Here is a 27,789-nt window from a genome sequence, read left to right as displayed (position 1 = left end):
TTCATGTGTGTTAGTTTATTAATGCTCTCAACAGTTTAAATAATTGTGATTTAGTTACAAGTATATCTATATTATTACTACTGTATCGTGAGTATTTTATCACAGGGGCCCAGATAAATCCCAGGTAATGACCTGACCTGAGCACTGCCCAATATAATAACTAGGTCAGTGTTATTCAGTCCTGTTGCGATTTCAGTATATAAATGTTGCCAAATGCACAGCAGCCTCTTCTAATTGATACAAATTATTTTAGGCTTAGAAACATGAGTTGCAAAATGAATACAACATAAAGTCAATACATTGACAATAATGATTTTTATTTGGAATAATAATTTTGTCCTTCAAACTTTGCTTTCGTCATAGAATGCTCCTTCTGTAGCAATTACAGCATTGCAGACATTTGGCATTCTAGCTGTTACTTTGTTGAGGTAATCTGAAGAAATGTCGCCCCACGCTTCCTGAAGCACCTCCCACCCCACGCTTCCTGAAGCACCTCCCACCCCACGCTTCCTGAAGCACCTCCCACCCCACGCTTCCTGAAGCACCTCCCACCCCACGCTTCCTGAAGCACCTCCCACAAGTTGGATTGGCTTGATGGGCACTTCTTACGTACTATACGGTCAGGCTGCTCCCACAACAGCTCAATGGGGTTGAGATCTGGTGACTGCGCTGGCCACTTCATTACAGACAGAATACCGGCTGCCTGCTTCTTCCCTAAATAGTTATTGCATAATTTGGAGGTGTGCTTTGTATCATTGTCCTGTTGGAGGAGGAAATTGGCTCCAATGAAGCGTTGCCCACAGGGTATGACATGGCGTTGTAAAATGGAGTGATAGCCTTCCGTATTCACAATCCCTTTTACCATGTACAAATCTCCCACTTCACCAGCACCAGAGCAGCCCCAGACCATCACATTACCTCCACCATGCTTGTCAGATGGCGTCAGGCACTCTTCCAGCATCTTCTCATCATTTGTTCTGTGTCTCACAAATGTTCTTCTGTGTGATTCAAACACCTAAAACTTTGATTCTTCTGTCCATAGCACTTTATTCCAATCTTCCTCTGTCCAATGTCTGTGTTCTTTTGCCCATATTAATCTTTTCCTGTTATTGGCCAGTCTCAGATATGGCTTTTTCTTTGCCAATCTGCCTAGAAGGCCAGCATCCCGGAGTCGCCTCTTCACTGTAGACATTGACACTGGCGTTTTGCGGGTACCATTTAATGAAGCCGCCAGTTGAGGACTTGTGAGACATCTATTTCTCAAACTAGAGACTCTGATGTACTTGTCTTCTTGCACAGTTGTGCACCAGAGCCTCCCACTTCTCTTTCTACTCTGGTTAGAGCCTGTTTGTACTGTTCTGTGAAGGGAGTAGTACTCACCGATGTAGGAAATGTTCAGTTTCTTGGCAATTTCTTGCATGGAATAGACTTCATTTCTAAGAACAAGAACAGACTGTCGAGTTTCACTTGAAAGTGAAAGATCATCTCCTGACCGGCAGCTGGTAAGCCCTCCATCAAGTCCCATTTTATTTTTTATTGACCCTACAAGTTTTAACCCCTGGGGTACTGGCAACTTCCCAATGCTGGGGAAGGCTATCCACAAATTATCCCAACCTTGCCTTTTGCTCCAAGTTCCTGGCTCTGCCACGCAGCCTCATTGATGTTGGGGCCTGGCAGTGCAGCATGAATAATGTTATGACATCACCACACAGCTGCATTGTATTTTCCATTAGTCAGGTCCTGCACCTTGCCAAGGTAGCCCGTGCCCCCAGCTACAATACTGATGATGCATGTGTGTATGCGTGTATGTATGTGTGTGTATGTATGTGTGTATATATGTGTGTGTATGCATGTATGTATATATGTATGTGTTCAATTGTGTATGTGTGCATGTATGTATGTGTGTAATTGTTTATGTATGTGTGTATGTTTGTGTGCATGTATGTGTATGTGTGTGTGTGTGTATGTATGTATGTATATATGTATGTCTGTAATTGTGTATGTATGTGTGTGTATGTGTGTATGTATGTGTGTGTGTGTATGTACTGTATGTGTGGATGTATTTATGTGTGTGTGTATGTATGTATATGTGCATGTATGTACATATGTGTATGTGTGTATATATGCAGTTGCGTATCTATAATGGGTGCAGTGTGTGCGAGGCACATGGGCTCCCGGGTCCAGGGGGGCCCCGCACCGCACACCCTGCACCCATATTATTTTAAACTTACCTGGCCATGGTCCCGCAGCCGGTGTCAGTGCTGCACAGGATGCCGGAAAATGGCCGCCGTGGCCATTTTCCCAGCGTTCTGCGCATTGCGCAGTAGACTCCAGGCACAAGAGTATGCCCAGAGTTTACTGCACATGCACAGAACACCGGAAAAATTAATGTGTCAGTCGGCTGCCGGCCACCGTGGAGAGAGGAGGGGGCCCTGCACGGGGAGTGCACACGGGACACCTCCTCTCGTAAGACGCCCCTGTATGTATGTGTGTATATGTGTATGTATGTATTTATTGTGACAACTTGGGGTAACTTTCCTGGTAGATTGGTGTCAGTGGTGCAGAATTAGAGTCCACATGTGACATTCCAGTGAAATAAACGAAAATGGACAGTGGCCCCCTGGCCTGGTATAGCTTCCTTAGCTTGTTGGCTGCCGCCTCTCACAAGGACAGTGTCAGAGGTATAGAGATCTCCCTGCCTCCTTGCAGGTATGATCCTGACCACCTGGTCTGCTTCACTCACACTGCAGCCCCACCTGGACTGTCTGACTGTGTCCACCAGCAGCCTCACCTGGGCTCTGGTCATACGGCAGCCATTATACATCTTCCCACAATGCTTTTCTACTCTGTGTGGGCGGATCTTCCCTGCCACACACAGAATCTGCTGCTCACCAGCACCACCTCTGGAGATACTGCCACAGTATGTATGTATGTATGTGTGTATGTATGTATGTGTGCATGTGTGCATGTATGTATGTATGTGTGTATGTATGTGTGCATGTGTGCATGTATGTATGTATGTATGTATGTATGTGTGCATGTGTGTATGTATGTATGTATGTGTGTATGTATGTATGTATGTATGTATGTGTGCATGTGTGTATGTATGAATTTATGTATGTATGTATTTATGTTTGTATGTATGTATGCATGTGTGTGTATGTATGGATGTATGTATGTATGTGTATGTATGTATGTGTGTATGTATGTATGTTTGTATGTATGTGTGTATGTGTGTATGTATGTATATGTATGTTTGTGTGCATGTATGTGTGTGTATGCATGTATGTATGTATATATGTATGTGTGCATGTGTGTGTATGTATATATGTGTTTGTCTATGTATATATGTATCTGTGCATGTGTGTATGCATGTGTGTATGTATGCATGTGTGTATGTATGCATGTGTGTATGCATGTGTGTATGTATGTGTGTATATATGTGTATATGTATGTGTGCATGTGTGTGTATGTATATATGTGTTTGTGTATGTATATATGTATCTGTGCATGTGTGTATGTATGTATGTATGTATGTGTGCATGTGTGTATGTATGTATGTATGTATGTATGTGTGTATATATGTGTGTGTATGTATGTGTGCATGTGTGTGTATGTATATATGTATTTGTGTATGTATATATGTATCTGTGCATGTGTGTATGTATGTATGTATGCATTATGAATACCCCAATATCGCTAAATAGAAATAATTGCTTTCCAGACTTTCATTGTGGTTCCAAAGCACAAAAAGTTCTTATTGCAACAAAAAGTTACATGCTTTGATCTATCACAATTAGCGCAAAGACAATTAAATACAAAAGGTACAGCCAATATGTATGCATGTGCCCCGGATCCAGGTCCCAGTCATCAATCCTGACGTCTGCGGTCATCAAATTGGTATGACTGAGATCTAGCCCCAAAAGCACAAGCCTATGTACCCTCCAGAGTGTTACACCAACAATAGAGACAAGCATACGTGATTTCATTGGTTCTTGATTCTTGTCATTCTGGTACAATGCAGGACATAGGACAGTTCATATGGTGACAACAGGGATATGGTCCATCCCTCCAAATGAGTTACAACTGATTAAGACACTACATACAGAGTACACATTCTAACCAATAATTCCCTATAATCCATAACCACCAAACGCAAGATGCGACTCCTTCGCCGATAGATTCGGATATCTGGAATTAAACAGGGTGTCAGTATGATACCAAACACGACATGTCTACTAAGTTCTATACCTTAAATATCATATATATACATTTTACACCATAATGATTAGCTAACAAAACCTCTAATATTACGCTCAATGCTAGGGAACCTTATATATATATATATGTGCTTGCATAAGTGAATGTGAGATGTCTACAGGAATTCATCAGTATGTGTTGTGCGTCTGTATATTGAAATAGCAACTACCGTATGTATATGTATGTGTGTATGCATGTAAGTGTCTATGTGTACGCAAGTGGATACACATGCGATCGTCTATATATATATGTGTGTGCAAATGTGCATCATTGTATGTGTCATGGATTACTATATATATATATATATATTAGGGGTGTGCACCGGCCACTTTTCGTGTTTTGTGTTTTGGTTTTGGATCTGGATCTTTCTTCGTGTTTTGGATCTGGATTGGTTTTGCCAAAACCACCCTTCCGTGTTTTGGGTTCTGGGTTTTGTGTTTTGGATCTGTATTTTTTTGAAAAAAAGCATAAAAACAGCTAAAATCACAGAATTTGTAGGTTTTTCTGCTCCTATGCTATTATTAACCTCAATAACCTTAATTTCCACTCATTTCCAGTCTATTCTGAATACCTCACACCTCACAATAGTGTTTTTATGTCCAAAAGGTTGCACCGAGGTAGCTGGATGACTATGCTAAGCGACACGAGTGGGCGGCACAAACACGTGACCCATCTAGGCGTGAAACTGCAGTGGCAGACAGGATGGCATTGAAAAACTAGGCCCCAAACTGTACATAATGCAAAGAAAAAAAAGAGGTGCAAGATGGAATTGTCCTTGGGCCCTCCCACCCACCCTTATGTTGTATAAACAGGACATGCACACTTTAACAAACCAATCATTTCAGCGCCAGGGTCTGCCACACAACTGTGGCTGAAATGATTGGTTCGTTTGGGCCCCCACAAAACAAGCTGGCAATTAATCTGTCCCTGCACAAACTGGCCCTACGGAGGCAAGAAGTCGTCCTCATCCTCCTCATCCACAGATTCCTCACCCTCTTCAGTGTTATGTACATCCTCATCCTCACAGAGTATTAATTCGTCCCTGCTGGAACCACAGGTCCCTCTGTACGTTCTGGAGGCTGGTCTCCCTGGAAGAGTTGATCATTCATTTTATGAACATCATCTTCTCCACATTTTGTGGAAGCAACCTCCTACGCCTTTCGCTAACAAGGTTCCCGGCTGCACTAAACACTCTTTCGGAGTACACACTGGAGGGGGGGCAACTCAGGTAAAATAGAGCCAGTTTGTACAGGGACCTCCAAATTGCTTCTTTTTCCTGCCAGTACAGGTACGGACTGTCTGACATGCCTACTTGGATGCTGTCACCGATGTAATCCTTTAACAGACAGACGCACGCTTGTCGCTGCTGCTTTGAGGATTCAAGTGCGGCTACAGCCCACACAATTCACAAAGACAGAAAAAAAAAAAGAATATTTTTATTGTTTGTGGAGCACACTTTGAGGGTTACACCACCCTTTAACAGACAGACGCACGCTTGTCGCTGCTGCTTTGAGGATGCAAGTGCGGCTACAGCCCACACAATTCACAAAGACAGAAAAAAGAAGAAGAATATTTTTATTCTTTGTGTAGCACACTTTGAGGGTGTCACCACCCTTTAACAGACAGACGCACGCTTGTCGCTGCTGCTTTAAGGATGCAGGTGCGGCTACAGCCCACACAATTCACAAAGACAGAAAAAAGAAGAATATTTTTATTGTTTGTGTAGCACACTTTGAGGGTGTCACCACCCTTTAACAGACAGACGCACGCTTGTCGCTGCTGCTTTGAGGATGCAAGTGCGGCTACATCGCACACAAGTCACAAACACATAAAAAAAATAGTTTTTTATTTTTTGGAGCACTTTGAGAGTTACACCACCCTTTAACAGACAGACGCACGCTTGTCGCTGCTGCTTTAAGGATGCAGGTGCGGCTACAGCCCACACATTTCACAAAGACCGAAAAAAAAGAACAATATTTTAATTGTTTGTGTAGAACACTTTGAGGGTGTCACCACCCTTTAACAGACAGACGCACGCTTGTCGCTGCTGCTTTAAGGATGCAGGTGCGGCTACAGCCCACACAATTCACATAGACAGATAAAAGAAGAAGAATATTTTTATTGTTTGTGTAGCACACTTTGAGGGTGTCACCACCTTTTAACAGACAGACGCACGCTTGTCGCTGCTGCTTTAAGGATGCAGGTGCGGCTACAGCCCACACATTTCACAAAGACCGAAAAAAAAAGAACAATATTTTAATTGTTTGTGTAGCACACTTTGAGGGTGTCACCACCCTTTAACAGACAGACGCACGCTTGTCGCTGCTGCTTTAAGGATGCAGGTGCGGCTACAGCCCACACAATTCACAAAGACAGAAAAAAGAAGAATATTTTTATTGTTTGTGTAGCACACTTTGAGGGTGTCACCACCCTTTAACAGACAGACGCACGCTTGTCGCAGCTGCTTTAAGGATGCAGGTGCGGCTACAGCCCACACAATTCACAAAGACAGAAAAAAGAACAATATTTTAATTGTTTGTGTAGCACACTTTGAGGGTGTCACCACCCTTTAACAGACAGATGCACGCTTGTCGCTGCTGCTTTGAGGATGCAAGTGCGGCTACATTGCACACAAGTCACAAACACATTAAAAAAATAGTTTTTTATTTTGTGGAGCACTTTGAGAGTTACACCACCCTTTAACAGACAGACGCATGCTTGTTGCTGCTGCTTTAAGGATGCAGGTGCGGCTACAGCCCACACATTTCACAAAGACCGAAAAAAAAAGAACAATATTTTAATTGTTTGTGTAGCACACTGTGAGGGTGTCACCACCCTTTAACAGACAGACGCACGCTTGTCGCTGCTGCTTTAAGGATGCAGGTGCGGCTACAGCCCACACAATTCACAAAGACAGAAAAAAGAAGAATATTTTTATTGTTTGTGTAGCACACTTTGAGGGTGTCACCACCCTTTAACAGACAGACGCACGCTTGTCGCTGCTGCTTTGAGGATGCAAGTGTGGCTACATCGCACACAAGTCACAAACACATTAAAAAAATTTTTTTTATTTTTTGGAGCACTTTGAGAGTTACAACACCCTTTAACAGACAGATGCACGCTTGTCGCTGCTGCTTTGAGGATGCAAGTGCGGCTACAGCCCACACAATTCACAAAGACAGAAAAAAAAAGAACAATATTTTAATTGTTTGTGTAGCACACTTTGAGGGTGTCACCACCCTTTAACAGACAGACGCACGCTTGTCGCTGCTGCTTTGAGGATGCAGGTGGAATCTAGACGGGATTTGGAACCGAGGACACACTACCTCCATCAATTGTCTAAATCCCACTGCACTAATGTCGGATACCAGACGCACGTCTAACACCAACATAGCAGTCAAGGCCTCAGTTATACGTTTTGCTTCAGGATGACTGCTGTCGTACTTCATCCTCATCGCTAGGGACTGTTGGAGGGTCAATTGTTTAGTAAAAGTAGTGATGTTCCTACTTCCTCTCTGGGATGATGAACAACTCCCAGCAGCAGCAACAGCACTAGTAGGAAGTGGTTCTTGATCTTTCCCTATTTTATTTTTATCAGAGAAAGTTTGGTCCTCCATTTATGTTATATTGATATATATACGTGCGGCTAAAGCGCACACAAACACAGAAAATATTTTTTTATTTTTGCTGGAGAGTAGTGCACTTTGTGGGTTACACCACCCTTTAAGAAATGAGCCAGCCGGCTCTTTACTTATGGGACACAGGCGCACACTTGGCGCTGCTCCTTTGTTGATGCACGTGCAGCCACAGTGCACACAAGTCACAAACACAGAAAATATATTTTTTTTTGGTTTGGAGTGTACTTTGGGGGTTACAGAACCCTTTAACGGTCAAGCCAGCCGGCCCTTTACTTATGACACAGGCGCACGCTTGGCACTACTTTGTTGATGCACGTGCGGCTACTGCGCACACAATTCACAAACACAGAAAATAATTTTCTTTTTGGTTTGGACTGGAGTGTACTTTCGGGGGTTACAGCACCCTTTAACGGTCAAGCCAGCCGGCCCTTTACTTATGACACAGGCGCACACTTGGCACTACTTTGTTGATGCACGTGCGGCTACTGCGCACACAATTCACAAACACAGAAAATATTTTTTTTTCGGTTTGGACTGGAGTGTACTTTGGGGGTTACAGCACCCTTTAATGGTCAAGCCAGCCGGCCCTTTACTTATGACACAGGCGCACGCTTGGCACTACTTTGTTGATGCACGTGCGGCTACTGCGCACACAATTCACAAACACAGAAAATAATTTTTTTTTTGGTTTGGACTGGAGTGTACTTTCGGTGGTTACAGCACCCTTTAACGGTCAAGCCAGCCGGCCCTTTACTTATGACACAGGCGCACGCTTGGCACTACTTTGTTGATGCACGTGCGGCTACTGCGCACACAATTCACAAACACAGAAAATAATTTTTTTTTTGGTTTGGACTGGAGTGTACTTTCGGGGGTTACAGCACCCTTAACGGTCAAGCCAGCCGGCCCTTTACTTATGACACAGGCGCACGCTTGGCACTACTTTGTTGATGCACGTGCGGCTACTGCGCACACAATTCACAAACACAGAAAATAATTTTTTTTTGGGTTTGGACTGGAGTGTACTTTCGGGGGTTACAGCACCCTTAACGGTCAAGCCAGCCGGCCCTTTACTTATGACACAGGCGCACGCTTGGCACTACTTTGTTGATGCACGTGCGGCTACTGCGCACACAATTCACAAACACAGAAAATAATTTTTTTTTGGTTTGGACTGGAGTGTACTTTCGGGGGTTACAGCACCCTTTAACGGTCAAGCCAGCCGGCCCTTTACTTATGACACAGGCGCACGCTTGGCACTACTTTGTTGATGCACGTGCGGCTACTGCGCACACAATTCACAAACACAGAAAATATATTATTTTTTTAGCACTTGGGGGGAGCACCCCTGATGGACAGAGCACCCCCTGGACAACACTACAGCACCTCTTTAGGACTGGGACACTGCACAGGACTTTGGAGTGGACACAGCCCCTATGGAGAACTGACTGCACAACACAGTCCAGCCAGCCCCTATGGACTTTGAAGTAGTGGACACAGCCCCTATTAACAACAGCAGCACAGCACAACACAGCCAGCCCCTATGGACTTTGAAGTAGTGGACAACAGCAGCACTACACTACACTACACTACACAGCCCTAACTCCCACCCTCCCTCTTCACTGTCCACAGCCGAGTGAGAAAATGGCGCCGACGTGGGTACCTTATATAGGATCCAAAACCCGCGAGACTCGGAAGGCGGGATGATGACGTTTTGCCTCGATTTCAGATCCGAGTCAGGCGGGAAAAGTCGAGCCTGATTCGGATCGGACTCGGATCGGGGGGGCTCGGGGGGGTTCGGATTTCAGAAATCCGAACCCGCTCACCCCTAATATATATATTAATATATATATATATATTTCTTTATCCATTAACTGGCATTTTTGATATTATATCTGTCTGAATCTAATTCCAAGGAGTCATATACAATGAATTGTTTGCTCACATGTGGCATAGCAAGCCTTTGCAGGAGTCAAGAAGTCTGATAACTCAACAAAGGCTCCCCTATGCTTATTTAGAATGTAAATGTCAGTCCCTATTAACTACAATAGCATTGAACACAAGGCATACAATTGCTAACGATAGTCAAACTTCTGACAATTGTCTCTAACTTTGCAATTTAAATATTCCTAAACACCTCATAGTATCTTTGTATATTTTAATTATTAGTCACAGACATGTACCCAGAACCTGTTTCTCATCACTGACTAAACCTTGCATAGATATAAATATACATATACGCATTTGTGAGAATCGGATTTCGCCGATGCAGAGTAGCGTCTGATCTACTCTTTATCAGCCCACAGATGACTAGCTCATCAGATAATAATTACATACGATCATAACCAATTATTTGACTTCGACAGTCCACCCTTTGATAGCAGACAATACACTATCACACTCTGATCTTAACCTTTTGTAGTCATGCATAATAATGTATTATTCAAGGTTATAAATGGTGTGACACAAGTAGGTCACTGAACTGTTAATAATGCATTTCAAGAGGGTAGAACAACCCTTATACGCCATCTGCGGATCTATAGGGATCATTGGTAGGATGTGGGATCTCATCGAACCTATAAAGGAAGTTTGGGGACTTGAGACTACATTATCTAGGATGTTTGAAAATAACTTTAACAATACATTCATGATTGACCACATGGTTCCATATTCTATCATCTGATGCTACACTCTAATTCAGGGTTGTAATGCAGTTCTTCCTTGACCTTGGTATCCATACTATCATTGCTTACCGCCATCATAATCTCTGTTTTTCTCTGTTTGGCCTTGTACATTTTCCACACTTCAAGACATTACAAACACACCTGACATATAAGCCAATTACTAGGATGACAATAAGTATGAGGATCAGGAGCTTACCCACAATAGCAATCAGTTCCTGGACCCACTCTCCTGGACCAGAGAACCATCTCACAGGATTCAACCAAGAGAACCACTCTTCTACCTTTTCCTCTACTTCAGCTAGTGAAGCATTATGGTTCTTTCGAAATTCCCATTTCAGCTGCACAATTTCATCCATCTTCCGGTCTATCACCCCCTTGGGGTCACTAGTGTTATTGGTGATGTACGTGCAAGACTTGACACCAAATTGGGTGGCTAAAGTCACACAGTACCCTCCAGTAACAGCCATTAAATAATTTAACACTAGCCTATGTTGCACAAGTTCTTTCTTATAAGCCTGTAACTCCTTACCTGTATACCTGAACGTGTCATCATACATCTCGGTGATATTATCTATTAATTTAGCAAGATCTTGGATGTATCTAAAATTTAAAGAACCCCGAGCAATCCTGGTGGGATCTAGTGCTACCAAAATATGGAAACCAGCTGTTTCACTAATCAACTGTGTAGCTGTATGTATTTCACCAGGTATCATGTTTCTTTTGTCACTGTGTTCATAATGTGTATGGAGATATGGGGATGGTGTGTTTGTATGGATACCAAGCATTTCACCATGTGTAAGGGTCATAACCTCTGGAAGTACCCTTCCCAGATAACATAAACCTTCCCAGATAACATAAACCTTCCCAGCTAACATAAACCTTCCCAGATAACATAAACCTTCCCAGATAACATAAACCTTCAGAACTCGGAGAGATTCTCGCTGCATCTGTAAAACACCACAAGTTACAGAAGACAAGTCTGGTGCACAGCCACCTGCAGCCATGATGAGTCCAGCTGGACACTGCATTCTAAACCTGGCAAACCCCGATGTGCTGCAGGGGGGCAAATATGTAGCAGTGACAGGTGGTGTAATAGTTAGCATTACTGCCTCACAGTTCTGAGTTCTTGGCTTCGATTCCCACTATGGCCCTAACTACATGATGTTTGTATGTTCTCTCCGTACTTGTGTGTGAGCATCTGGTAGTGAATATTGAGTGTAAGCTCCACTGGGGCAGGGACTGATGTGAGTGACCAAAAAGCGCTGTGGAATATGTGTACCAGGGCCGTAACTAAGGTAGTGCGACCTGTGCCATGGCAACGCAGGGCAGGGGGCGCTGTTTGGGCTGTCAATTTTCTGTTAATTATAATTCTCACTTTGTAGCTTCCTCTTATTTTATCCCCAGCATCTCCTGGCCTCCCCTATCTCTTCCCTGGCCCTTCCCCATGAGGCCACATCCCTCTCTCAGGAGCACTATACTATGTCCCTATTTATCCCCAGCATCTCCTGGCCTCCCCTATCTCTTCCCTGGCCCTTCCCCATGAGGCCATGGCCCTCTCTCAGGTGCACTATACTATGTCCCTATTTATCCCCAGCATCTCCTGGCCTCCCCTATCTCTTCCCTGGCCCTTCCCCATGAGGCCATTGCCCTCTCTCAGGTGCACTATATTATGTTCCTATTTATCCCCGGCATCTCCTGGCCTCCCCTATCTCTTCCCTGGCCCTTCCCCATGAGGCCATGGCCCTCTCTCAGGTGCACTATATTATGTCCCTATTTATCCCCGGCATCTCCTGGCCTCCCCTATCTCTTCCCTGGCCCTTCCCCATGAGGCCATGGCCCTCTCTCAGGTGCACTATATTATGTCCCTATTTATCCCCGGCATCTCCTGGCCTCCCCTATCTCTTCCCTGGCCCTTCCCCATGAGGCCATGGCCCTCTCTCAGGTGCACTATATTATGTCCCTATTTATCCCCGGCATCTCCTGGCCTCCCCTATCTCTTCCCTGGCCCTTCCCCATGAGGCCATGGCCCTCTCTCAGGTGCACTATATTATGTCCCTATTTATCCCCAGCATCTCCTGGCCTCTCCTATCTCTTCCCTGGCCCTTTCCCATGAGGCCATTGCCCTCTCTCAGGTGCACTATATTATGTTCCTATTTATCCCCGGCATCTCCTGGCCTCCCCTATCTCTTCCCTGGCCCTTCCCCATGAGGCCATGGTCCTCTCTCAGGTGCACTATATTATGTCCCTATTTATCCCCGGCATCTCCTGGCCTCCCCTATCTCTTCCTTGGCCCTTCCCCATGAGGCCATGGCCCTCTCAGGTGCACTATATTATGTCCCTATTTATCCCCAGCATCTCCTGGCCTCCCCTATCTCTTCCCTGGCCCTTCCCCATGAGGCCATGGTCCTCTCTCAGGTGCACTATATTATGTCCCTATTTATCCCCGGCATCTCCTGGCCTCCCCTATCTCTTCCTTGGCCCTTCCTCATGAGGCCATGGCCCTCTCTCAGGTGCACTATATTATGTCCCTATTTATCCCCAGCATCTCCTGGCCTCCCCTATCTCTTCCTTGGCCCTTCCCCATGAGGCCATGGCCTTCTCTCAGGTGCACTATATTATGTCCCTATTTATCCCCAGCATCTCCTGGCCTCCCCTATCTCTTCCCTGGCCCTTCCCCATGAGGCCATGGTCCTCTCTCAGGTGCACTATATTATGTCCCTATTTATCCCCGGCATCTCCTGGCCTCCCCTATCTCTTCCTTGGCCCTTCCTCATGAGGCCATGGCCCTCTCTCAGGTGCACTATATTATGTCCCTATTTATCCCCAGCATCTCCTGGCCTCCCCTATCTCTTCCTTGGCCCTTCCTCATGAGGCCATTCCCCTATTGTGGGTGTTTTGAAAAATGGGGAGAGGGGGGCGCCATTGCTCTCTCTGACACAGGGCATCAAAATGTCTAGTTCCGGCTCTGGTCTCACAGCTTAGATCGTCATGTTGTAATGTCATTCTCAATACATGTTCTTACTTTTCTTATTTCTTTAAAGTGAAATGTTTCCTAAATAACAATCTGTACTTAATATTTACTTGTTATTTTATGTTTTTATGCAGAGTTCCTAGATGATGTCATGATCGATGCATGTAATACATATAATGAGCTGGACTATCCTGTGTTCCCCACTCTCTTCCTGGAGTTCCACGGCAGAGAGAATGAAGTGAAGGACCAGGTGCAGCAGACAGGTAGGTACTTATACCATACTTGCTGACTTTCTGAAGGGGGCAGCCAGGTTGGCACAGCAGGGGGTGTGGCAATGGTGGGTGGTGTGGAGGCATGGTGGCGCGAACACGTCATCGCGGCCCCACTATACAATACTGAGATAACCAGCATTGTAAAGCAGGGACGGGGCTACGATGATGCAATTCAGCGCAAATCGCGTCATCGGACCACCCAGTATCACTCAGTAGGTGGGCCCGGGAAAGTAGGTAAGTATGACTTATGTATTTGTATTGGTCACATCACATATGAATGCACACATACCATACTATACTATAATGGGTGCAGGGGGCCCACACCACACTCCAAATCACAATACGGATAATATTCAGGAGCACATATGAATAAAACAAATTATTTATTACACACTAAGTCCAAAGTTATAATACACATATAAGCAAGTCCTATAAATTATATTAAGTTCTCATTTTATCACAATCTTTATATCAGAAAACCACATCCACCTCTTCATACAGATAAAATTGTGTTTACTAATAGTTAGGGTTATACTATGTGCATAGTCTGATATGTTCATTTCTAGAGGCCCCATTCAGAACTGGTGCAAAGATTCTTCAGTTAAGCAGAGTCTTTAATCCTGGAATAGTTACCCAGCTGGTTATTACAGCAATACTGTCCTGGTATAGTTACCCAGCTGTTTATTACAGCAATACTGTCCTGGTATAGTTACCCAGCTGGTTATTACAGCAATATTGTCCTAGAATAGTTACCCAGCTGGTTAATAGAGCAATACTGTCCTGGTATAGTTACCCAGCTGGTTATTACAGCAATATTGTCATGGAATAGTTACCCAGCTGGTTATTACAGCAACACTGTCCTGGTATAGTTACCCAGCTGGTTATTACAGCAATACTGTCCGGGTATAGTTACCCAGCTGGTTATTACAGCAATACTATCCTGGTATAGTTACCCAAGTGGTTATTACAGCAATACTGTCCTGGTATAGTTACCCAGCTGGTTATTACAGCAATATTGTCCTGGAATAGTTACCCTGCTGGTTAATAGAGCAATACTATCCTGGTATAGTTACCCAGCTGGTTATTACAGCAATACTGTCCTGGTATAGTTACGCAGCTGGTTATTACAGCAATACTGTCCTGGTATAGTTACCCAGCTGGTTATTACAGCAATACTGTACTGGTATAGTTACCCAGCTGGTTATTACAGCAATATTGTCCTGGAATAGTTACCCAGCTGGTTAATAGAGCAACACTATCCTGGTATAGTTACCCAGCTGGTTATTACAGCAATACTGTCCTGGTATAGTTACCCAGCTGGTTATTACAGCAATATTGTCCTGGAATAGTTACCCAGCTGGTTAATAGAGCAATACTATCCTGGTATAGTTACCAAGCTGGTTATTACAGCAATACTGTACTGGTATAGTTACCCAGCTGGTTATTACAGCAATATTGTCCTGGAATAGTTACCCAGCTGGTTAATAGAGCAATACTATCCTGGTATAGTTACCCAGCTGGTTATTACAGCAATACTGTCCTGGTATAGTTACCCAGCTGGTTACTACAACAATACTGTCCTGGTATAGTTACCCAGCTGGTTATTACAGCAATACTGTCCTGGTATAGTTACCCAGCTGGATAGTACAGCAATACTGTCCGGGTATAGTTACCCAGCTGGTTATTATTAGCTACTGTCCAGGTATAGTTATCCAGCTGGTTATTAGAGCAACACTGTCCTGGTATAGTTACCCAGCTGGTTATTACAGCAATACTGTCCTGGTATAGTTACCCAGCTGGTTATTAGAGCAATACTGTGCTGGTATAGTTAGCAAGCTGGTTATTACAGCAATACTATCCTGATATAGTTACCCAGCTGGTTATTAGAGCAATACTGTCCTGGTATAGTTACCGAGCTGGTTATTACAGCACTACTGTCCTGGTATAGTTACCCAGCTGGATATTACCGCAATACTGTCCTGGTATAGTTACCCAGCTGGTTATTACAGCAATACTGTCCTGGTATAGTTACCCAGCTGGTTATTACAGCAATACTGTCCTGGTATAGTTACCCAGCTGGTTATTAGAGCAATACTGTCCTGGTATAGTTACCCAGCTGGTTATTGCAGCAATACTGTCCTGGTATAGTTACCCAGCTGGGTATTACAGCACTACTGTCCTGGTATAGTTACCCAGATGGTTATTAGAGTAGAACTGTCCTGGTATAGTTACCCAGCTGGTTATTACAGCAATACTGTCCTGATATAGTTACCCAGCTGGTTATTACAGCAATACTGTCCTGTTATAGTTACCCAGCTGGTTATTACAGCAATACTGTCCTGGTATAGTTACCCAGCTGGTTATTACAGCAATACTGTACTGGTATAGTTACCCAGCTGGTTATTACAGCAATACTGTACTGGTATAGTTACCCAGCTGATATTACAGCAATATTGTCCTGGAATAATTACCCAGCTGGTTATTACAGCAACACTGTCCAGGTACAGTTAACCAGCTGGTTATTACAGCAATACTGTCCTGGTATAGTTAACCAGCTGGTTATTACAGCAATACTGTCCTGGTATAGTTACCCAGCTGGTTATTACAGCAATACAGTCCAGGTATAGTTAACCAGCTGGTTATTACAGCAACACTGTCCTGGTATAGTTACCCAGCTGGTTATTAGAGCAACACTGTCCTGGTATAGTTACCCAGCTGATTATTACAGCAATACTGTCCTGGTATAGTTACCCAGCTGGATAGTACAGCAATACTGTCCGGGTATAGTTACCCAGCTGGTTATTATTAGCTACTGTCCAGGTATAGTTATCCAGCTGGTTATTAGAGAAATACTGTCCTGGTATAGTTACCCAGCTGGTTATTAGAGCAATACTGTCCTGGTATAGTTACCCAGCAGGTTATTACAGCAATACTGTCCTGGTATAGTTACCCAGCTGGTTATTACAGCAATACTGTCCTGGTATAGTTACCCAGCTGGTTCTTAGAGAAATACTGTCCTGGTATAGTTACCCAGCTGGTTATTATAGCAATACTGTCCTGGTATAGTTACCAAGCTGGTTATTACAGCAATACTGTCCTGGTATAGTTACCCAGCTGGTTATTACAGCAATACTGTCCTGGTATAGTTACCCAGCTGGTTATTAGAGCAATACTGTCCTGGTATAGTTACCCAGCTGGTTATTACAGCAATACTGTCCTGGTATAGTTACCCAGCTGGTAATTACAGCACTACTGTCCTGGTATAGTTACCCAGCTGGTTATTAGAGTAGAACTGTCCTGGTATAGTTACCCAGCTGGTTATTAGAGCAATACTGTCCTGGTATAGTTGCCCAGCTGGTTATAAGAGCAATACTGTCCTGGTCTAGTTAACCAGCTGGTTATTACAGCAATACTGTCCTGGTATAGTTACCCAGCTGGATAGTACAGCAATACTGTCCTGGTATAGTTACCCAGCTAGTTATTAATGCACCACTGTCCTGGTATAGTTAACCAGCTGGTTATCACAGCAACACTGTCCTGGTATAGTTACCCAGCTGGTTATTAGAGCAACACTGTCCTGGTATAGTTACCCAGCTGGTTATTACAGCAATACTGTCCTGGTATAGTTACCCAGCTGGTTATTAGAGCAATACTGTCCTGGTATAGTTGCCCAGCTGGTTATAAGAGCAATACTATCCTCATATAGTTACCCAGCTGGTTATTAGAGCAATACTGTCCTGGTATAGTTACCCAGCTGGTTATTACAGCAATACTGTCCTGGTATAGTTACCCAGCTGGTTATTAGAGCAATACTGTCCCGGTATAGTTACCCAGCTGGTTATTACAGCAATACTGTCCTGGTATAGTTACCCAGCTGGTTATTACAGCAATACCGTCCTGGTATAGTTATCCAGCTGGTTATTACAGCAATACTGTCCTAGTATAGTTATCCAGCTGGTTTTTAGAGCAATACTATCCTGGTATAGTTACCCAGCTGGTTATTACAGCAATACTGTCCTGGTATAGTTACCCAGCTGAGTATTAAAGCAATACTGTTCTGGTATAATTACCCAGCTGTTTATTAGAGCAATACTGTCCTGGTATAGTTACCCAGCTGGTTATTACAGCAATACTGTCCTGGTATAGATACCCAGCTGGGTATTAAAGCAATACTGTCCTGGTATTGTTTCCCAGCTGGTTATTACAGCACTACTCTCCTGTTATAGTTACCCAGCTGGTTTTTACAGCACTACTCTCCTGGTATAGTTACCCAGCTGGTTATTACAGCACTAGTCTCCTGGTATAGTTACCCAGCTGGTTATTAGTGCAATACTGTCCTGGTATAGTTACCCAGCTGGTTGTTACAGCAATGCTGTCCTGGTATAGTTACCCAGCTGGTTATTACAGCAATACTGTCCTGGTATAGTTACCCAGCTGGTTATTAGAGCAATACAGTCCAGGTATAGTTACCCAGCTGGTTGTTACAGCAATACAGTCCTGGTATAGTTACCCAGCTGGTTATTACAGCAATGCTGTCCTGGTATAGTTACCCAGCTGGTTATTACAGCACTACTCTCCTGGTATAGTTACCCAGCTGGATCTTACAGCAATACTGTCCTGGTATAGTTACCCAGCTGGTTATTACAGCACTACTGTCCTGGTATAGTTATCCAGCTGGTTATTACAGGAACACTGTCCAGGTATAGTTACCCAGCTGGTTATTAGAGCAATACTGTCCTGGTATAGTTACCCAGCTGGTTATTACAGCAATACTGTCCTGGTATAGTTACCCAGCTGGTTATTACAGCACTACTCTCCTGGTATAGTTACCCAGCTGGATATTACAGCACTACTGTCCTGGTATAGTTACCCAGCTGGATATTACCGCAATACTGTCCTGGTATAGTTACCCAGCTGTTTATTAGAGTAGAACTGTCCTGGTATAGTTACCCAGCTGGTTATAAGAGCAATTCTGTCCTGGTATAGTTGCCCAGCTGGTTATAAGAGCAATACTGTTTTGGTCTAGTTAACCAGCTGGTTATTACAGCAATACTGTCCTGGTATAGTTACCCAGCTGGAATGTACAGCAATACTGTCCTGGTATAGTTACCCAGCTGGATATTAAAGCAATACTGTCCTGGTATAGTTACCCAGCTGGTTATTATAGCAATACTGTCCTGGTATAGTTGCCCAGCTGGTTATAAGATCAATACTGTCCTGGTCTAGTTAACCAGCTGGTTATTACAGCAATACTGTCCTGGTATAGTTACCCAGCTGGATAGTACAGCAATACTGTCCTGGTATAGTTACCCAGCTGGTTATTACAGCAATACTGTCCTGGTATAATTACACAACTGGTTATTAGAGCAAAACTGTCCTGGTATAGTTACCCAGCTGGTTATTACAGCAATACTATCCTGGTATAGTTACCCAGCTGGTTATTAGAGCAATACTGTCCTGGTATAGTTACCCAGCTGGTTGTTACAGCAATGCTGTCCTGGTATAGTTACCCAGCTGGTTATTACAGCAATACTGTCCTGGTATAGTTACCCAGCTGGTTATTACAGCAATACTGTCCTGGTATAGATACCCAGCTGGGTATTAAAGTAATACTGTCCTGGTATTGTTTCCCAGCTGGTTATTACAGCACTACTCTCCTGTTATAGTTACCCAGCTGGTTTTTACAGCACTACTCTCCTGGTATAGTTACCCAGCTGGTTATTAGCAATACAGTCCTGGTATAGTGACCCAGCTGGTTATTACAGCAATGCTGTCCTGGTATAGTTACCCAGCTGGTTATTACAGCACTACTGTCCTGGTATAGTTACCCAGCTGGTTATTACAGGAACACTGTCCAGGTATAGTTACCCAGCTGGTTATTAGAGCAATACTGTCCTGGTATAGTTACCCAGCTGGTTATTACAGCACTACTCTCCTGTTATAGTTACCCAGCTGGTTTTTACAGCACTACTCTCCTGGTATAGTTACCCAGCTGGTTATTACAGCACTACTCTCCTGGTATAGTTACCCAGCTGGTTATTACAGCAATACTATCCTGGTATAGTTACCCAGCTGGTTATTAGAGCAATACTGTCCTGGTATAGTTACCCAGCTGGTTATTACAGCAATACTGTCCTGGTATAGTTACCCAGCTGGTTCTTAGAGAAATACTGTCCTGGTATAGTTACCCAGCTGGTTATTATAGCAATACTGTCCTGGTATAGTTACCAAGCTGGTTATTACAGCAATACTGTCCTGGTATAGTTACCCAGCTGGTTATTACAGCAATACTGTCCTGGTATAGTTACCCAGCTGGTTATTAGAGCAATACTGTCCTGGTATAGTTACCCAGCTGGTTATTACAGCAATACTGTCCTGGTATAGTTACCCAGCTGGTAATTACAGCACTACTGTCCTGGTATAGTTACCCAGCTGGTTATTAGAGTAGAACTGTCCTGGTATAGTTACCCAGCTGGTTATTAGAGCAATACTGTCCTGGTATAGTTGCCCAGCTGGTTATAAGAGCAATACTGTCCTGGTCTAGTTAACCAGCTGGTTATTACAGCAATACTGTCCTGGTATAGTTACCCAGCTGGATAGTACAGCAATACTGTCCTGGTATAGTTACCCAGCTAGTTATTAATGCACCACTGTCCTGGTATAGTTAACCAGCTGGTTATCACAGCAACACTGTCCTGGTATAGTTACCCAGCTGGTTATTAGAGCAACACTGTCCTGGTATAGTTACCCAGCTGGTTATTACAGCAATACTGTCCTGGTATAGTTACCCAGCTGGTTATTAGAGCAATACTGTCCTGGTATAGTTGCCCAGCTGGTTATAAGAGCAATACTATCCTCATATAGTTACCCAGCTGGTTATTAGAGCAATACTGTCCTGGTATAGTTACCCAGCTGGTTATTACAGCAATACTGTCCTGGTATAGTTACCCAGCTGGTTATTAGAGCAATACTGTCCCGGTATAGTTACCCAGCTGGTTATTACAGCAATACTGTCCTGGTATAGTTACCCAGCTGGTTATTACAGCAATACCGTCCTGGTATAGTTATCCAGCTGGTTATTACAGCAATACTGTCCTAGTATAGTTATCCAGCTGGTTTTTAGAGCAATACTATCCTGGTATAGTTACCCAGCTGGTTATTACAGCAATACTGTCCTGGTATAGTTACCCAGCTGAGTATTAAAGCAATACTGTTCTGGTATAATTACCCAGCTGTTTATTAGAGCAATACTGTCCTGGTATAGTTACCCAGCTGGTTATTACAGCAATACTGTCCTGGTATAGATACCCAGCTGGGTATTAAAGCAATACTGTCCTGGTATTGTTTCCCAGCTGGTTATTACAGCACTACTCTCCTGTTATAGTTACCCAGCTGGTTTTTACAGCACTACTCTCCTGGTATAGTTACCCAGCTGGTTATTACAGCACTAGTCTCCTGGTATAGTTACCCAGCTGGTTATTAGTGCAATACTGTCCTGGTATAGTTACCCAGCTGGTTGTTACAGCAATGCTGTCCTGGTATAGTTACCCAGCTGGTTATTACAGCAATACTGTCCTGGTATAGTTACCCAGCTGGTTATTAGAGCAATACAGTCCAGGTATAGTTACCCAGCTGGTTGTTACAGCAATACAGTCCTGGTATAGTTACCCAGCTGGTTATTACAGCAATGCTGTCCTGGTATAGTTACCCAGCTGGTTATTACAGCACTACTCTCCTGGTATAGTTACCCAGCTGGATCTTACAGCAATACTGTCCTGGTATAGTTACCCAGCTGGTTATTACAGCACTACTGTCCTGGTATAGTTATCCAGCTGGTTATTACAGGAACACTGTCCAGGTATAGTTACCCAGCTGGTTATTAGAGCAATACTGTCCTGGTATAGTTACCCAGCTGGTTATTACAGCAATACTGTCCTGGTATAGTTACCCAGCTGGTTATTACAGCACTACTCTCCTGGTATAGTTACCCAGCTGGATATTACAGCACTACTGTCCTGGTATAGTTACCCAGCTGGATATTACCGCAATACTGTCCTGGTATAGTTACCCAGCTGTTTATTAGAGTAGAACTGTCCTGGTATAGTTACCCAGCTGGTTATAAGAGCAATTCTGTCCTGGTATAGTTGCCCAGCTGGTTATAAGAGCAATACTGTTTTGGTCTAGTTAACCAGCTGGTTATTACAGCAATACTGTCCTGGTATAGTTACCCAGCTGGAATGTACAGCAATACTGTCCTGGTATAGTTACCCAGCTGGATATTAAAGCAATACTGTCCTGGTATAGTTACCCAGCTGGTTATTATAGCAATACTGTCCTGGTATAGTTGCCCAGCTGGTTATAAGATCAATACTGTCCTGGTCTAGTTAACCAGCTGGTTATTACAGCAATACTGTCCTGGTATAGTTACCCAGCTGGATAGTACAGCAATACTGTCCTGGTATAGTTACCCAGCTGGTTATTACAGCAATACTGTCCTGGTATAATTACACAACTGGTTATTAGAGCAAAACTGTCCTGGTATAGTTACCCAGCTGGTTATTACAGCAATACTATCCTGGTATAGTTACCCAGCTGGTTATTAGAGCAATACTGTCCTGGTATAGTTACCCAGCTGGTTGTTACAGCAATGCTGTCCTGGTATAGTTACCCAGCTGGTTATTACAGCAATACTGTCCTGGTATAGTTACCCAGCTGGTTATTACAGCAATACTGTCCTGGTATAGATACCCAGCTGGGTATTAAAGTAATACTGTCCTGGTATTGTTTCCCAGCTGGTTATTACAGCACTACTCTCCTGTTATAGTTACCCAGCTGGTTTTTACAGCACTACTCTCCTGGTATAGTTACCCAGCTGGTTATTAGCAATACAGTCCTGGTATAGTGACCCAGCTGGTTATTACAGCAATGCTGTCCTGGTATAGTTACCCAGCTGGTTATTACAGCACTACTGTCCTGGTATAGTTACCCAGCTGGTTATTACAGGAACACTGTCCAGGTATAGTTACCCAGCTGGTTATTAGAGCAATACTGTCCTGGTATAGTTACCCAGCTGGTTATTACAGCACTACTCTCCTGTTATAGTTACCCAGCTGGTTTTTACAGCACTACTCTCCTGGTATAGTTACCCAGCTGGTTATTACAGCACTACTCTCCTGGTATAGTTACCCAGCTGGTTATTACAGCAATACTATCCTGGTATAGTTACCCAGCTGGTTATTAGAGCAATACTGTCCTGGTATAGTTACCCAGCTGGTTATTACAGCAATGCTGTCCTGGTATAGTTACCCAGCTGGTTATTACAGCAATACTGTCCTGGTATAGTTACCCAGCTGGTTATTAGAGCAATACAGTCCTGGTATAGTTACCCAGCTGGTTGTTACAGCAATACAGTGCTGGTATAGTTACCCAGCTGGGTATTATAGCAATACTGTCCTGGTATAGTTACCCAGCTGGTTACTACAGCACTACTCTCCTGGTATAGTTACCCAGCAGGTTATTACAGCAATACTATCCTGGTATAGTTACCCAGCTGGTTATTAGAGCAATACTGTCCTGGTATAGTTACCCAGCTGGTTATTACAGCACTACTCTCCTGGTATAGTTACCCAGCTGGATCTTACAGCAATACTGTCCTGGTATAGTTACCCAGCTGGATATTACAGCAATACTGTCCTGGTATAGTTACCCAGCTGGTTACTACAGCACTACTCTCCTGGTATAGTTACCCAGCTGGATCTTACAGCAATACTGTCCTGGTATAGTTACCCAGCTGGATATTACAGCAATACTGTCCTGGTATAGTTACCCAGCTGGTTATTAGAGCAATACTGTCCTGGTAGACTAACCCAGCTGGTTATTAGAGCAATACTGTCCTGGTATAGTTGCCCTGCTGGTTATAAGAGCAATACTGTCCTGGTATAGTTACCGAGCTGGTTATTACAGCAATACTGTCCTGGTATAGTTAAAGAGCTGGTTAATACAGCAATACTGTCCTGGTATAGTTATACAGCTGGTTATTAGAGCAATACTGTCCTGGTATAGTTACCCAGCTGGTTATTACAGCAATACTGTCCTGGTATAGTTACCCAGCTGGTTATTAGAGCAATACTGTCCTGGTATAGTTACCCAGCTGGTTATTACAGCAATACTGTCCTGGTATAGTTACCCAGCTGGTATTTACAGCACTACTGTCCTGGTATAGTTACCCAGCTGGTTATTAGAGTAGAACTGTCCTGGTATAGTTACCCAGCTGGTTATTAGAGCAATACTGTCCTGGTATAGTTGCCCAGCTGGTTATAAGAGCAATACTGTCCTGGTCTAGTTAACCAGCTGGTTATTACAGCAATACTGTCCTGGTATAGTTACCCAGCTGGATAGTACAGCAATACTGTCCTGGTATAGTTACCCAGCTAGTTATTAATGCACCACTGTCCTGGTATAGTTAACCAGCTGGTTATCACAGCAACACTGTCCTGGTATAGTTACCCAGCTGGTTATTAGAGCAACACTGTCCTGGTATAGTTACCCAGCTGGTTATTAGAGCAATACTGTCCTGGTATAGTTGCCCAGCTGGTTATAAGAGCAATACTATCCTCATATAGTTACCCAGCTGGTTATTAGAGCAATACTGTCCTGGTATAGTTACCCAGCTGGTTATTACAGCAATACTGTCCTGGTATAGTTACCCAGCTGGTTATTAGAGCAATACTGTCCCGGTATAGTTACCCAGCTGGTTATTACAGCAATACCGTCCTGGTATAGTTATCCAGCTGGTTATTACAGCAATACTGTCCTAGTATAGTTATCCAGCTGGTTTTTAGAGCAATACTATCCTGGTATAGTTACCAAGCAGGTTATTACAGCAATACTGTCCTGGTATAGTTACCCAGCTGAGTATTAAAGCAATACTGTCCTGGTATTGTTTCCCAGCTGGTTATTACAGCACTACTCTCCTGGTATAGTTACCCAGCTGGTTATTACAGCACTAGTCTCCTGGTATAGTTACCCAGCTGGTTATTAGTGCAATACTGTCCTGGTATAGTTACCCAGCTGGTTGTTACAGCAATGCTGTCCTGGTATAGTTACCCAGCTGGTTATTACAGCAATACTGTCCTGGTATAGTTACCCAGCTGGTTATTAGAGCAATACAGTCCAGGTATAGTTACCCAGCTGGTTGTTACAGCAATACAGTCCTGGTATAGTTACCCAGCTGGTTATTACAGCAATGCTGTCCTGGTATAGTTACTCAGCTGGTTATTACAGCACTACTCTCCTGGTATAGTTACCCAGCTGGATCTTACAGCAATACTGTCCTGGTATAGTTACCCAGCTGGTTATTACAGCACTACTGTCCTGGTATAGTTACCCAGCTGGTAATTACAGAAACACTGTCCAGGTATAGTTACCCAGCTGGTTATTAGAGCAATACTGTCCTGGTATATTTACCCAGCTGGTTATTACAGCAATACTGTCCTGGTATAGTTACCCAGCTGGTTATTACAGCACTACTCTCCTAGTATAGTTACCCAGCTGGATATTACAGCACTACTGTCCTGGTATAGTTACCCAGCAGGATATTACCGCAATACTGTCCTGGTATAGTTACCCAGCTGGTTATTAGAGTAGAACTGTCCTGGTATAGTTACCCAGCTGGTTATAAGAGCAATTCTGTCCTGGTATAGTTGTCCAGCTGGTTATAAGAGCAATACTGTCTTGGTCTAGTTAACCAGCTGGTTATTACAGCAATACTGTCCTGGTATAGTTACCCAGCTGGAAAGTACAGCAATACTGTCCTGGTATAGTTACCCAGCTGGATATTAAAGCAACACTGTCCTGGTATAGTTACCGAGCTGGTTATCACAACAACACTGTCCTGGTATAGTTACCCAGCTGGCTATTAGAGCAACACTGTCCTGGTATAGTTACCCAGCTGGTTATTACAGCAATACTGTCCTGGTATAGTTACCCAGCTGGTTATTAGAGCAATACTGTCCTGGTATAGTTGCCCAGCTGGTTATAAGATCAATACTGTCCTGGTCTAGTTAACCAGCTGGTTATTACAGCAATACTGTCCTGGTATAGTTACCCAGCTGGATAGTACAGCAATACTGTCCTGGTATAGTTACCCAGCTGGTTATTACAGCAATACTGTCCTGGTATAATTACACAACTGGTTATTAGAGCAAAACTGTCCTGGTATAGTTACCCAGCTGGTTATTAGAGCAATACTGTCCTGGTATAGATACCCAGCTGGGTATTAAAGCAATACTGTCCTGGTATTGTTTCCCAGCTGGTTATTACAGCAATACTCTCCAGTTATAGTTACCCAGCTGGTTTTTACAGCACTACTCTCCTGGTATAGTTACCCAGCTGGTTATTACAGCACTACTCTCCTGGTATAGTTACCCAGCTGGTTATTACAGCAATACTATTCTGGTATAGTTACCCAGCTGGTTATTAGAGCAATACTGTCCAGGTATAGTTACCCAGCTGGTTGTTACAGCAATGCTGTCCTGGTATAGTTACCCAGCTGGTTATTACAGCAATACTGTCCCGGTATAGTTACCCAGCTGGTTATTACAGCAATACTGTCCTGGTATAGATACCCAGCTGGGTATTAAAGCAATACTGTCCTGGTATTGTTTCCCAGCTGGTTATTACAGCACTACTCTCCTGTTATAGTTACCCAGCTGGTTTTTACAGCACTACTCTCCTGGTATAGTTACCCAGCTGGTTATTAGCAATACAGTCCTGGTATAGTTACCCAGCTGGTTATTACAGCAATGCTGTCCTGGTATAGTTACCCAGCTGGTTATTACAGCACTACTCTCCTGGTATAGTTACCCAGCTGGATCTTACAGCAATACTGTCCTGGTATAGTTACCCAGCTGGTTATTACAGCACTACTGTCCTGGTATAGTTACCCAGCTGGTTATTACAGGAACACTGTCCAGGTATAGTTACCCAGCTGGTTATTAGAGCAATACTGTCCTGGTATAGTTACCCAGCTGGTTATTACAGCACTACTCTCCTGTTATAGTTACCCAGCTGGTTTTTACAGCACTACTCTCCTGGTATAGTTACCCAGCTGGTTATTACAGCACTACTCTCCTGGTATAGTTACCCAGCTGGTTATTACAGCAATACTATCCTGGTATAGTTACCCAGCTGGTTATTAGAGCAATACTGTCCTGGTATAGTTACCCAGCTGGTTGTTACAGCAATGCTGTCCTGGTATAGTTACCCAGCTGGTAATTACAGCAATACTGTCCTGGTATAGTTACCCAGCTGGTTATTAGAGCAATACTGTCCTGGTATAGTTACCCAGCTGGTTGTTACAGCAATGCTGTCCTGGTATAGTTACCCAGCTGGTTATTACAGCAATACTGTCCTGGTATAGTTACCCAGCTGGTTATTAGAGCAATACAGTCCTGGTATAGTTACCCAGCTGGATATTACAGCAATACTGTCCTGGTATAGTTACCGAGCTGGTTATTACAGCAATACAGTGCTGGTATAGTTACCCAGCTGGGTATTAAAGCAATACTGTCCTGGTATAGTTACCCAGCTGGTTACTACAGCACTACTCTCCTGGTATAGTTACCCAGCAGGTTATTACAGCAATACTATCCTGGTATAGTTACCCAGCTGGTTATTAGAGCAATACTGTCCTGGTATAGTTACCCAGCTGGTTATTACAGCAATGCTGTCCTGGTATAGTTACCCAGCTGGTTACTACAGCACTACTCTCCTGGTATAGTTACCCAGCTGGATCTTACAGCAATACTGTCCTGGTATAGTTACCCAGCTGGATATTACCGCAATACTGTCCTGGTATAGTTACCCAGCTGGTTATTAGAGCAATACTGTCCTGGTAGACTAACCCAGCTGGGTATTAGAGCAATACTGTCCTGGTATAGTTGCCCTGCTGGTTATAAGAGCAA

General features: G+C 43.7%; 1 protein-coding gene across 2 annotated transcripts in view; it reads left to right on the top strand.

The window, feature by feature from the left end:
- Positions 1–27,789, top strand: part of LDHD (lactate dehydrogenase D) — a 668,169-nt gene that overhangs the window by 496,669 nt on the left and 143,711 nt on the right. For both annotated transcript variants that reach the window (XM_088448610.1, XM_088448611.1), the window contains exon 7: positions 13,688–13,816. In XM_088448610.1, coding sequence (XP_088304736.1) covers positions 13,688–13,816 — 129 coding nt within the window. The remainder of the gene's footprint in view (positions 1–13,687; positions 13,817–27,789) is intronic.

The sequence above is a fragment of the Taudactylus pleione genome, unplaced genomic scaffold (assembly GCF_031769625.1).
Source record: "Taudactylus pleione unplaced genomic scaffold, aTauple2 ptg000461l, whole genome shotgun sequence".
In the NCBI taxonomy this organism is placed as follows: Eukaryota; Metazoa; Chordata; class Amphibia; order Anura; family Myobatrachidae; genus Taudactylus; species Taudactylus pleione.
This window is presented reverse-complemented; position numbering and strand designations above follow the sequence as displayed.